Source organism: Ovis canadensis, chromosome 2 (assembly GCF_042477335.2).
Source record: "Ovis canadensis isolate MfBH-ARS-UI-01 breed Bighorn chromosome 2, ARS-UI_OviCan_v2, whole genome shotgun sequence".
In the NCBI taxonomy this organism is placed as follows: domain Eukaryota; kingdom Metazoa; phylum Chordata; class Mammalia; order Artiodactyla; family Bovidae; genus Ovis; species Ovis canadensis.
Window position 1 is genome coordinate 195,971,354 of NC_091246.1, and position 11,532 is coordinate 195,982,885.

The 11,532-nt window shown below is 38.8% G+C and overlaps 1 protein-coding gene across 2 annotated transcripts in view; it reads left to right on the forward strand.

The window, feature by feature from the left end:
- CNTNAP5 (contactin associated protein family member 5) overlaps positions 1 to 3,806 on the forward strand; it is a 1,084,456-nt gene extending 1,080,650 nt beyond the window's left edge. For both annotated transcript variants that reach the window (XM_069579468.1, XM_069579469.1), the window contains exons 23-24: positions 1,043 to 1,114; positions 3,610 to 3,806. In XM_069579468.1, coding sequence (XP_069435569.1) covers positions 1,043 to 1,114; positions 3,610 to 3,806 — 269 coding nt within the window. The remainder of the gene's footprint in view (positions 1 to 1,042; positions 1,115 to 3,609) is intronic.
- Positions 3,807 to 11,532: the final 7,726 nt, after the last annotated feature.

An 11,532-nucleotide genomic window follows, 5' to 3' on the forward strand; every position in this document is an offset into this window, starting at 1 on the left:
ATTTAGTCAGGTATGTTCATCAGTTTCCAAATAAGTTATGAATTATGAGCAAAGAAAGGGCATAGAGTTTTTCTGCTGCCTGCTTATCACTGATCTTGGTGTTTCCTTGGCAGCAGTCAGGTATGTATCCTAGAAAAGTACATGAATGTGACACTTGGCTAGGCTTGAGTTGTGTTCTGAATCTTCCAATGCTAGAATATGGAACTTTGGGCAGGTTACTTAATGGCTTTGGTATCTGTGAAAATGGGAAAAACAATAATCATGTTGGAGTCATTTCCAGAGAATTAAATGATAGAGCAGTACTAATGATAGGTGCTGTAAGTCCTGAAAATCTTATGTGCACTAAATGGATGTCTCTAGGATCATTAACCCCTTTTAATACCTTTGCAGGTTGTTTTAAAATGTACATAGTTCAGTGTCACCAGACTGATAAGTATCAGAGCAAAGATTAGAACCCAGGTCTAGGTGCCTTCAAACTTGATGCTCTTTAAATATATATATATATATATATATATATATATATATATATATATATATACACACACACCTAGTAAAACACTCTAGTGAGAGTTTCCTGGGTGGGTTAATACACCAACACTTTTGTTCTTTCCTGCCAATGAACTCAGAAATCTCTTGTAATTAAAGAAACCTCTAAAGCAGAGGCAAGTGTGATTGAGGGAAGAAGGTGTTGTCATGTATAGAAACTGTCCAGCAAAGCAGAAAAGGACATCAAAAGTAGGCTGAGAGGTAAGCAGTAGATTAAAGCAGACATAATACCACCATCATTTTGTTTAACCCCTTATATTACAGCTTATATAGATTCTAACAGAATCATACAAGTATGGGGTATAAGCAGAGTACTTCAAATACTCTCTCTCTCTCTCTCTCTTTTTTTTTTTTTTTTCTGTATATGCTTGTTTGGGTTCCTTCCAAAATGCCAACTCCTAACTCTCTGAGATCATCTAGTCTAACCCACAGGTGTGTCATCTCAACTGCATATTATACAGCTCCTGCTAGGATCAGTGTCTTTTACTCCTTTCAGATCTTTTTGGGAAGACAGATGAGCGGGAACCACTCACCAATGCAGTACGAAGTGACTCAGCCGTCATTGGAGGTAAACCATGCTTTGTGGCTGAAAGCAGAACAGACATAAGTGATTCTGTGGTCTGGAGGAATTATCTGAATTCTTCCTCAATTGTGGCCATCCAGCACCCAGAGCCCTGCATGATCTGCAAGAATGTGAGCCTTTTCATGAATAGTCATAATGCTTTAATGATCAAAGACACCCTCCCCCCAGGCCAGGTACCAGCAGCTCCATGGAGTCTTCTTTCCCCTCAACCACCAGGCAGCTGAGCACAGAGTCAACAGCTGGATAATTTACTTCGAGACAGGCAGCATGCATCCTGTCGATCTCATCCAGTTGTCATTTTTCCTAAAGCACAAACAAAGCAAACCAATAAAACTACATATGGAAAGAAACTATGTTGGCACAAACAGATGGGCAAAGCCATCATCCTGTCGGGTTTTCTCCACCGAGTGGATCAAATGAGCAGGGTGAAACTCACAGGACTGTAGTTTCCAATCCAGCAGCACATATGGTTACAGAGGCAGATCTTGTCTGCTCTGCTATGAACCCCGCCTTCCCTTCTCGTCCCTTATTTCTCCATTTTCTCCCTGCCTCTTCGTCTCTCCGCTTTGTATTCTTCCTCAGCTTGGCTGCTACCTCCAGGTGCTTGATTTGTCCATCTGGGCCTTGCAACACAGAATGACTCCCAAACCTTGTTTAATGGAAGATGCCTGTGAGAGACTAACTGAATTCATTTCCATCTAAGAACCAGGGTCCTCACAGCGCCCCTATCTCTGCCTTCTGGCAGGCTTGATGAGCTGTTCTACACCAGATGGAGTTTGCTCTTAAAAATCAACAGTAACCATTTATTTAACATCTATGGAATGAGCCCCATTACATGTCAGGACCAGCACTAAGTATAAAAATAAGATGAGGGAAAACATGGATGCTGCCCTGTTAAGAACTCACAGCTTGGCTGGGGTTGGTTGGGATGGGGTGGGTAAACAGGTAACAACAGAACCAGTGAGTGGTGTTTTAAGGAAGGCAGCACCGCTGGCAAGGGGAGCACAGAGGTGCATAATTACAATAAGATTGTGAGGAAAACACACACATACACATACACACGTTTCCTTAACAAAGTTCTTCAAATGTCTGGCCTGAATTTCTGCTTCAGGAATAAAGTCCAATTGATTTTTGTTTTGCAACAAGAAATATAGGAAACCATTTGATGCCTGTTTCTCTTCATATAATTTTTCATTTGACAAGTAGTAAAAGACTTTAGTGACTGCTGACTTTTTCCCACTAGTGTACAGGCTTCCTTGAGTCTAAGAACAGGATATTCATCCCAAACCCTGAAGAAAATTCCTGGGGGGTTCACAGCCTCCCACCCTAAATATTCCATGTCCTGAAGGAGTAGAAACCGGTTCTGTATTTCATCTCTTAAAGCTGCAGCCCATTCCTGGGTATCACTCAGTATACCCAATTTATTTCTAGGTTTGTTAACTTACCTGGTTTTACTTTGCCTTGTTTTAAAATAGTTGGGGAAAATATTATATCATGGTTTAGTAATATTTTTAAAAGTAAACCATCTTATTTGTAAAATAAACATTTTGTCTCAAGAGTCATTCTACTTAGATAAGAACACAACAGAAAATATACTTTATTAGGAATGAATTTATCTTTGAATAATGTTTAGAAACATTCTTTCTCCTATAGATTGTTTCTGTCTTTAGAAATTTGACAGTATCCACATTTTTACCATCCTTTGCTGACTTTGCTATTCACTTCTCAAGAGAACTCCTGGCAAAGGTAGGGACAAGACCTTAGGATCAGTGAGAATGACTTGCCAAGTAGGTCCAGTAAAATCAGAATCAATCCAAAGTAGGGGAGAATCTGACACAATAGGGCAGACATTTGCTATTGTAGTTGACTCTGGAGGACAGAAGGGTACCATCTTCAGACTACCCTGCATCTTACTGAGTGTGCAGCAGGGTAAAATGCCCTGAATGTTTAGTAAGCATTTCATTATTAATAAGACATTTTTAGTAGAGCAAACATATATTGTAAACAAATTTACATCCATAGTGTATGCACTGGGAAGTGATATACTTAAGTATCCTTTTCTAAGATGCTGAAATAGTTCAAAGATACTTACTTATTTGCAAGGTGACAAAGAAGTGTGCTAATTAAAACTGATTCAGGCATATTCTTGAAAGCAAGTCTTGAAGGAATTTATTAAGAGATCATTTGCTAGTCTGATTCTATGTTTATTTGATGACATTCTTAGTCTGTTAAATATAACTTTCTCTGATATAAACTGGCTTGCTCCATCACTAGTCTGAAAGAGGAAGTTTTTTGGTAATTGAAGCCTGAAAACATTTTAGCCTGTGTTTATTTCTGGACATGTGGCAGAGTTTGTTGCTTGTTTGTTTGTTTTTGTTTGGTTCTTTGTCCTAAGTGACCTTGTTGTCTTCTTTAAATTCTTTCTCCTGATCACATGATCTGTGGTAATTGCCTTCTCTTTTGTCCCTCTTTCTCAACAGGAGTAATAGCAGTGGTGATATTCATCATCTTCTCGATCATCGGCATCATGAGCCGCTTCCTTTACCAGCATAAGCAGTCACATCGCACCAACCAAATGAAGGAGAAGGAATATCCAGAAAATTTGGACAGTTCCTTTAGAAATGACATTGATTTGCAAAACACAGTGAGCGAGTGTAAGCGGGAATATTTCATCTGAAAAACTGCAGGGTCATCTCATATTCTTTCTTTGTTCATTTTTGGTTTCCCTTTATCCAGTTACTCTTATACTTTAATTTTGGTCATTCTCTTTCTCTGTTTCCCTTTTATTTGGGGGACATACCTGCATTCACCACAGCATCTATCCCCTCAAACTAGCCCAGAATACTAGGCAGCTATGGCCACTGCCTTCCTCTTTAACAAACTTATCATGGTGAAAATGATCACTCAAGAGATTGATTTGACTACTTTAGACAAGGAAGAGACACATGGGTGTGCACATGTCCATATTCTGTTCTGTATTTCTGAGTTCTAAGATGCAGCCTTCAGTTCTGCAACTATTCAGTCTTGCAGGCTTACCTTGAACCTGAGCTCTGTGACTTCAGCATGTAACCATCATCCTAGACACCCTCCCCCATTTCAAGTCCACTCTGACCAGAGAACTCAGGGTACCAAAAAGGAAGATTCTAGGGCCTGGTTTGTGTCAGTGGAAGTTTAAAAGGAAAAAGAGAGGTTTGTTGTGTATTAATTTTCCTTACTATAGGAAGCCCATTGCCCTAACTCATCATCATTGTTCACTCTCATATCCCCTGAGTATTTTCAAAAATAGGACTCCTGATAGTCATAAGCTGTTACTGTGTTCCTTTCTTACCACTCTCTCCTGGGGCTGACACTTTAGAACAGTACACAATAGCATAAACCTAGGGGAAGCATGGAAAATAGTCGCTTGAAACTAGGAGGTAAAAAGACAGCTGCTAGGAAGTAGATGTTCTATAACTTCGAAAATGCCTCTTCTAATTTTGTAAGAAATATTAGCTAGGTTATTCCTGAGATTATTATACTGATATATATATATATATATATATATATATATATATATATATATATATATCAGTTGCATCAAAAAGCAACTCAAAGTCTAAAATAGTATTTGGTTCCATGAAAGAGCTTAAACCATCTCAACTCAGCTTTAAAGAAAAACAAAAAGCAAAGCAAACAAACAACAAACAAAAACTGCATGAAAGCAAAGAAATGCCAAACAGAATATTTTTCCTTCCATCCCCTCACTAAAGATCTGGTGAAAAGCGTAAACACAAGTTTCACATTTTAGAATAGAGATAATAACCCACATCTGCCACTGAGCCACTTCTTTCTAGGAGGTTTAGGATGAACTGACATATGAGACACTCTGACTAGCTCCAGGAAGCTACCACTGCTTTTCATAATTTTAGAGGAGCCCTTGGGCTCTACAGTGCATCATATTTTCAAGCCTGCTGCATCCTGTGTGTGTAAAGGTCCCCACATGCTTCTTTCTATAGGCATAAACTCCCAGGTGAGGCAGTGACATGTTTCAAGGTATGCATCATTTTGGTACCAAAACAGCCGAGGAACATCATCATTCCTTCAAGAAGCTATGTTGGGCTCATCCTCGAGGTGGTGGTAAGAATCCTGGTGGTTTTGCTATAGGAACATTCCTCACTCTTTGCCTCTGGGCCATCTTCAGGAAAAAGATAAGGGGAAAACTATATAAATGTTCTAGTATGCTGGGAATGCAAACAGAATGAGCCACAGATGTGGAAAGTACTTGCTGATTCTCCTTACAAGACAGACTCAATTTGAATCCCATCTTTTCCTTTTTGTGTCTGTCACCTCTGACTGTTTTAACACTTTCCTGCATGATGAGGCTCACAATGAGGGGGTCCTCAGCTTCACCCCATTTCAGGTCTATTTCAGGTTTTCAATGTCAGCGAACATGGGGACAGGATTTTGTTTGCAATCATATTTCTCAAATAGAAGGTGTTCTAAAGACACACTCTCTTTTGAAAATTTTATGTGGATTCTTACTTAATCATTTCCATTATATCCTTTTGCTAGCAAATTTATTTTAAAGTAATTCTAACAAGGGTTTTTTTTTCCCCCTTCTAACTTTAATAAGATGAACGATCCATTCATAAGAGGAAAGATCTTAAAATATTGTTTCCTCCTGCCCTGTTCTCTCCTACTTCCAATGTTCACTTTTGAATTTTCTATTTCTATAAAAAGACTTTATAAATCAGCCTTTTGCTTGGCGATATCATCCTCTGTCCCCTGAAATAAAAGTCACCATGTAGTGCAGTGGGTTTAGCCTGAAGCATCTCCAATAATGAAATGGAAGGAAAAAGAAGGTTGAGTAATAAAACTGGAACTGCTCATTATTCAAGTCTCTGAGAAGTAGGGACTATACATGCTGACATAATACAGATATAAGAAATGGAGGACTAACAGAGGCCGACTTGGAATATTCGTTTTTCTCATCTGCTTATGCTTGTGCGTAGTTCTGTAGGGTGAAAACGTTGGGAAACTCCATCCTTGCCACATCTCCACTACAGAATCTACCAGCAAACCTCCCAGTATCTGTAGACTTATCTATCCATACATACTACGTATCACAGACTTAATGACGAATGCCAAGACAGTGCAATCAGCACGTCACTCTTATAAGCAGAGTCTCAGGGCTAAATAAAACTTATTTTTACAGGGTTGGAATATTTCATAACCCCAGAGAATGCTAACTTTCACTAGATGTATATGGAAAGCAAGCACGCTGCTCCTTCCAAAGGAAAACACACTTTTCAGTGACAAAGAAGTGTGAACTCTGCTTACCTTTCCTCATTGGTACCAAAATCCATGGAGTTTTGTGCAACTGTTGATTTCTGTGTTTCAATCCTTGAACAATTATAATCTAAAGCAAAAGTGTTTGAAAGCATTCTGATGCCTCCTTAACCACAGTTTTCTGCTTTGAGTTTCCTGACTGCACATGTTGGCCAGTTGGATCACCATAATTCTATACTTTAACTCTCTTTGGTAATTGCTGTTTACCAAAGCATTTTATAGAATGTGCTTTATAGGAAAACCAAAAACACCTGTGAAATTTCACATTTAAAGGGGGCCATTTCAATGATATCATTCCCACCAAACAAATCTATTTATGTAAGCAGCAGTGTGTTTGCTTACCGTAAACATGTATTTAATGCTACATCATTCCTTATGTGTATAGGTTTGAATGCTATGGTTTATAGGAGAATTTGTCTAGAAAGTTAGACATTTGTCACTTCTCTAGATATATTTTTAAGAAAAGCTTCACTTATTCTCTACTCTGAACTGCAAGGGTAATATTTATTTTAAGGATCCTAGGGCTGTTTTATTCAAAACAGTTTTTATACCCTTGAGTAATAACAGAGATGGTACTAACCTGACTTCCATCTTTTGTTAGACTATTGCCCACCACAGGGTCACAGGAGCAGGATCAGAACAAAAGAAGAAAACTGGTCTATAGTTCATTCCTGGAGTAATTATTACCCAATGCTCTAAAGGCTGTGTTAGATACTGAGTATGTTAACATACACTGCACCTTGTTCTTGACCTTGGAAAGCCAAAAGTCTGGCAGGGGAGGCATATAATGTTGTCATAGACTTACTGGAGACTGAAAGAAACAGATACTTTCTGGAAAATATTTCTATGTATTTCTTCTTGTTTATTACTTCTGCCTTCAATAAGCTGCTTTGTGTTCCTTTCTTAAAACAAGTATCAATCTCTGTGGGTATATTTCTCTGGAGGGAGATGGATTGACTCTGTAGAGACAAGAATAAATGATCTCCATCTCTAAAGTACTTCTGGGGAAGCTGTATTCTCTCCATTCTTGTTTTAACTCTGGGTAGGGGATTCTGAAAGCCCTCCTTCTAAGGGTCAGACACAACAATCTCCATTTTTCCCCGTTTCATTTCCCAGTTCTTTTATGAAATTTATTCATGACCTATTGCATGCCCTTGTTCTTCCAGATTTGCCTTAAGGCATTTTTGTCATACTCTAGCTTCTCCTAAAACCCTATTGCATCCTGATGAACCATATTGACTCAATTTAGGAAGATCTCGGAGAACTGGATGAAGTACTGCTTTGAGTAACTCATTGACTCAAAGGTGTCATCCATCTAAATGAAGTCTCATATCTGTGCTCTGGGGGGATTTTTCCAATTCTGAAAAAAAAAATCACACATTTGTCATCTCTGCAAGAAGCTCATTCAGTTACAAGAGCTACCCTGGGAGACTCCAAGATCCTTACAGAGATAGGAATGAGGCCCTTGAGTTCTTTCTTATAAAAATTCTTGACAGCTTGTCCACCAATAACTGGCATCTTTTGAATTTCTAGATGGCTACAATCCATCAAAACCATATTGTAGCCTGAGCTTGCCAAAGGCAATCTGAGACTCAGTGTATAGCTCTGATACTCTTCCTTAACCTGAAAGCTGAGGCATACTTAATCCTCCTTTGTCCTAGAAGTCTCGAGTAGACCAATCAATAAAGAGGCTTCCTTGTTCCTGACAATGCAGAGATGGTTAAAGGAAGGTGTCATCCAGCTCAAAATTTTCAGAATACTTGGAAGACAACTGAGTGCTATTTCATGTCTCTCATGCAGTTTGAAAGTGTTTTCTTAAACACACACACAGACACACATACACACACACACACACACACACAAAGTTTGATTGAATTATTTCTACTCTGTTCTTGAGTCTTTCTTACCCTACCTCCATTTCCTCACCCACACTCTTACTTATTAAGTCATCTAGTTTGTAGATTTTGCTTGTCTTTAATTTTTATCTCTGCTTCACAAATTCCAAATATTTGAACCTCTTAAAGGGGGAAAAAAAAATCACAAACACATACCTACACAATCTCTCTGTCAAAATAGGGCTGTTATACAGGCTTCCTCTATGACATCCTCCATACATCTCTGTTTGATAAGAAGAAACACATTTTCTTTTGAGTCGACAGTTATTTGAAACTTTCAGAGGAGGTTTGCATATTTAACTCTTTTTCTGCTTTTGAGTAAATTTGTCTTACTTTGCACTAAGGTACTCTGAGGGAGAAGAGAAAAGCACATTTTTTTTAGTGAACTACTGTACTTTGTAAGTTAGTTGTCTGTCTTTTGTAACATTTATAGTCTACAAAGTGGTAGAACAGACATGAGCAAAGATTAAAGCAAAAGTGGTTTGGGTGTTTTGACCACACTTGGTAGGAACAGAATGAAGAGAAAGAGAGAACAGTTGGCGTAAACTTGGTAACAACTGATGACTTTCCCACAGAAGGGTTACTGCTTCCAGAGAGACTCACTGGTGGCAGCTCTTCTCACTTTCCTGGCTCTTAATTCGGGAATCTCTTTAGTGCATTTGGATCTTCACTTTACCCATTAGGAAAAGAGGCAATATCATGGGGTTTGCATGAGGAATTCTTTACTTAATTTGGCACAATATTTTTGTCTCTTCCCAGTACATCAACCACATTTTTTTTTCTAGATTTGTATTTCATTAGGATTTTTCTAGGATGCTTTAGAGCTATCACCATAATGATCTAATCTGCCCAGATTGAACACTTAAAGGAACTATGAGGTCCACTACCCTGAATCAGCATTCTCCATGGGTAGAAGCCCTGAGGTCCTGAAATCAGCCTAGGGACCTTCCTCTCCCACTTATTGGTCCAGCCATACGTGGCCATGCCAGAATGATGATGAGATGTGCTACTCCCCATGCCTGACAGTGAATGCTTTCAGGGACCTATCACCGAACACTATCTGGGAACACTGCTTTCTTCAATCATCCCCAGTTATACAGGGGGACTTTTGCAAAAACAGCAGGACAAATTATGAGGGCTGACTTAGGTCACAATCATAGGTGAAGCTAATTGTTTTAGTGATTAAATCCTAGTCTTAATTTTCCTCAACATCATATTCTTCCATGCCTCCAATGCCAGAAGTAGTCTCAGGGGACATGAAAACTGGATGAAACAGACTGTTGTATTGCCCTGCAGACTCTGGAAAGCCTCCCCATAGATAGAATTTTCAGTAAACCTTAGGGAATACTATTAATGAGCTTCTGCCTAGTCAGATATCCTAATTATAGCTAACACCATCCCCCAGTCTTCACGGGAATTATAGTCTCTTCTCTTTGAATGGCAGTGTCAACCTGTGTAACCTTGCCCTGCCTTAAATACTAATGCAAAAATACCAAACTTTGCTTACAACAGTGTGCTTATATGGCAAGAGGGACTTTGTATTTAGTGAGGTCCAATATCAAGAATGCTTTCCTTCTAAATCTGGTAGTTGATGGGTCTCCTGATATGCTGTGTCGCTTTGGGCTATCACTCCCTTCAATCTACTAGAGGAGGCACAGAAGGTGCAGAGGTGTCACTGGGAATTGGAATGCAGGCTGAGGGGGAACCACAGATAAGTCTCCCGGATATGCTAGGTAAGGAACTAGCAAACATTTACTGCATAGGGCCAGATAGCACTTTAGCCTTTACAGGACAGCCAGTCTCCATTGTGGTTGCTCATCTTTCCTGTTATAGTAGGAAGTGGGCCAAACATGGACAAAAAGTCATGGCTATGTTCCAGTAAAACTTTGTTTTCAAGAATAGGCAACATATCAAATTTGGTTCATGGGCTATAGTTTGCTGATCCTTGTTATGCAATATTACAATGTCCACTTCAGATGGAAAATCAATTTCTCTCTGGCATAGAGTGGTCCTCCTTCTTGAAGAATGGGAAAGAGCAGGGAAATTATTTTTAACAAGGAAATAATAAAATACAAAATAACCTCTTCTTTGAAAAAATATATATCAGATACTTATTATGGCAAAAGCACAAAACAGGTCACCTCTCTTTGTAGATCTTCTGGAGTCTAGCTTTTCCTTTTGACCTTCTCATATTTGTTCCTGAAACAGAATCCCAAGTGATGTTGCCTCATTCCAAGTCAGTTTTGTAGACCATGTAACATGTCTTAATACACTGTATGGGGGAAAAAAAAAAAAGTTAGCCTTAGATTTCTTTGTTTTCTATGGTTCCTGTTGTACAGAAGAAAGACTTACACTGTAAATAATGTATATTTAATAAAGAGAGAATTTTGTATGATTTTGTGTGGAAAACAAATGTGGCTCACTGTGTTTTCTTGGGTTAATGAAGAGTCAAACATTAATCCCTTAACACCCATTCTCATTCCTTAGACCATTAACTCCCAGACAACATGACCTGTGGGGTTGCTGCAGAAACATGAACCTCACAGTCCCCAGGTTTATTGATTTTACCAGGCCTAAAAGCGCTGCTATGGGCTCTCTGAGAGCTCAGTGGTTTATACTGGCTCAGATGTATACAAGACCAAGCTCACTGACTTCATTAGAAGTCAAGTTCAAGGCTCAGGAGTCACTCTGGTTTCAGGGATGCACATGAAATCTGGGATGGGTGCTCTCCAAAACCTTCCACAGCACCCACTCACTCACAGAAGCCATCCCCCATACCTCTACTTGGCTATCCCTTTTTATCAGAGACAGTCTATATCCCATATGTTTGAGATACTAAGTATGCATTGTCATGAAATGGAATTCACTTCATAGAGTGTTTATTAAGATTTCTATGTATGGAGCCAACAAACATAAATTGAAAACTGACATGGTTTTTCAACAGGACGGAACCATGATATCATCAGATTTAACTTTCTTTTTTAATTTATTTATTTTATTGAAGTAGAGTTAATTTACAATGCCCTGTTCATTTCTGCTATACAGCAAAACAATTCAGTTTTGCATAATATACACACTATTTTTCATATTCTTTTTCATGATGCTTTATCATAGGATATTGAATATAGCTCCATGTGCTCTACAGTAGGACCCTGTATGTTATCCCTTATATATGGAATC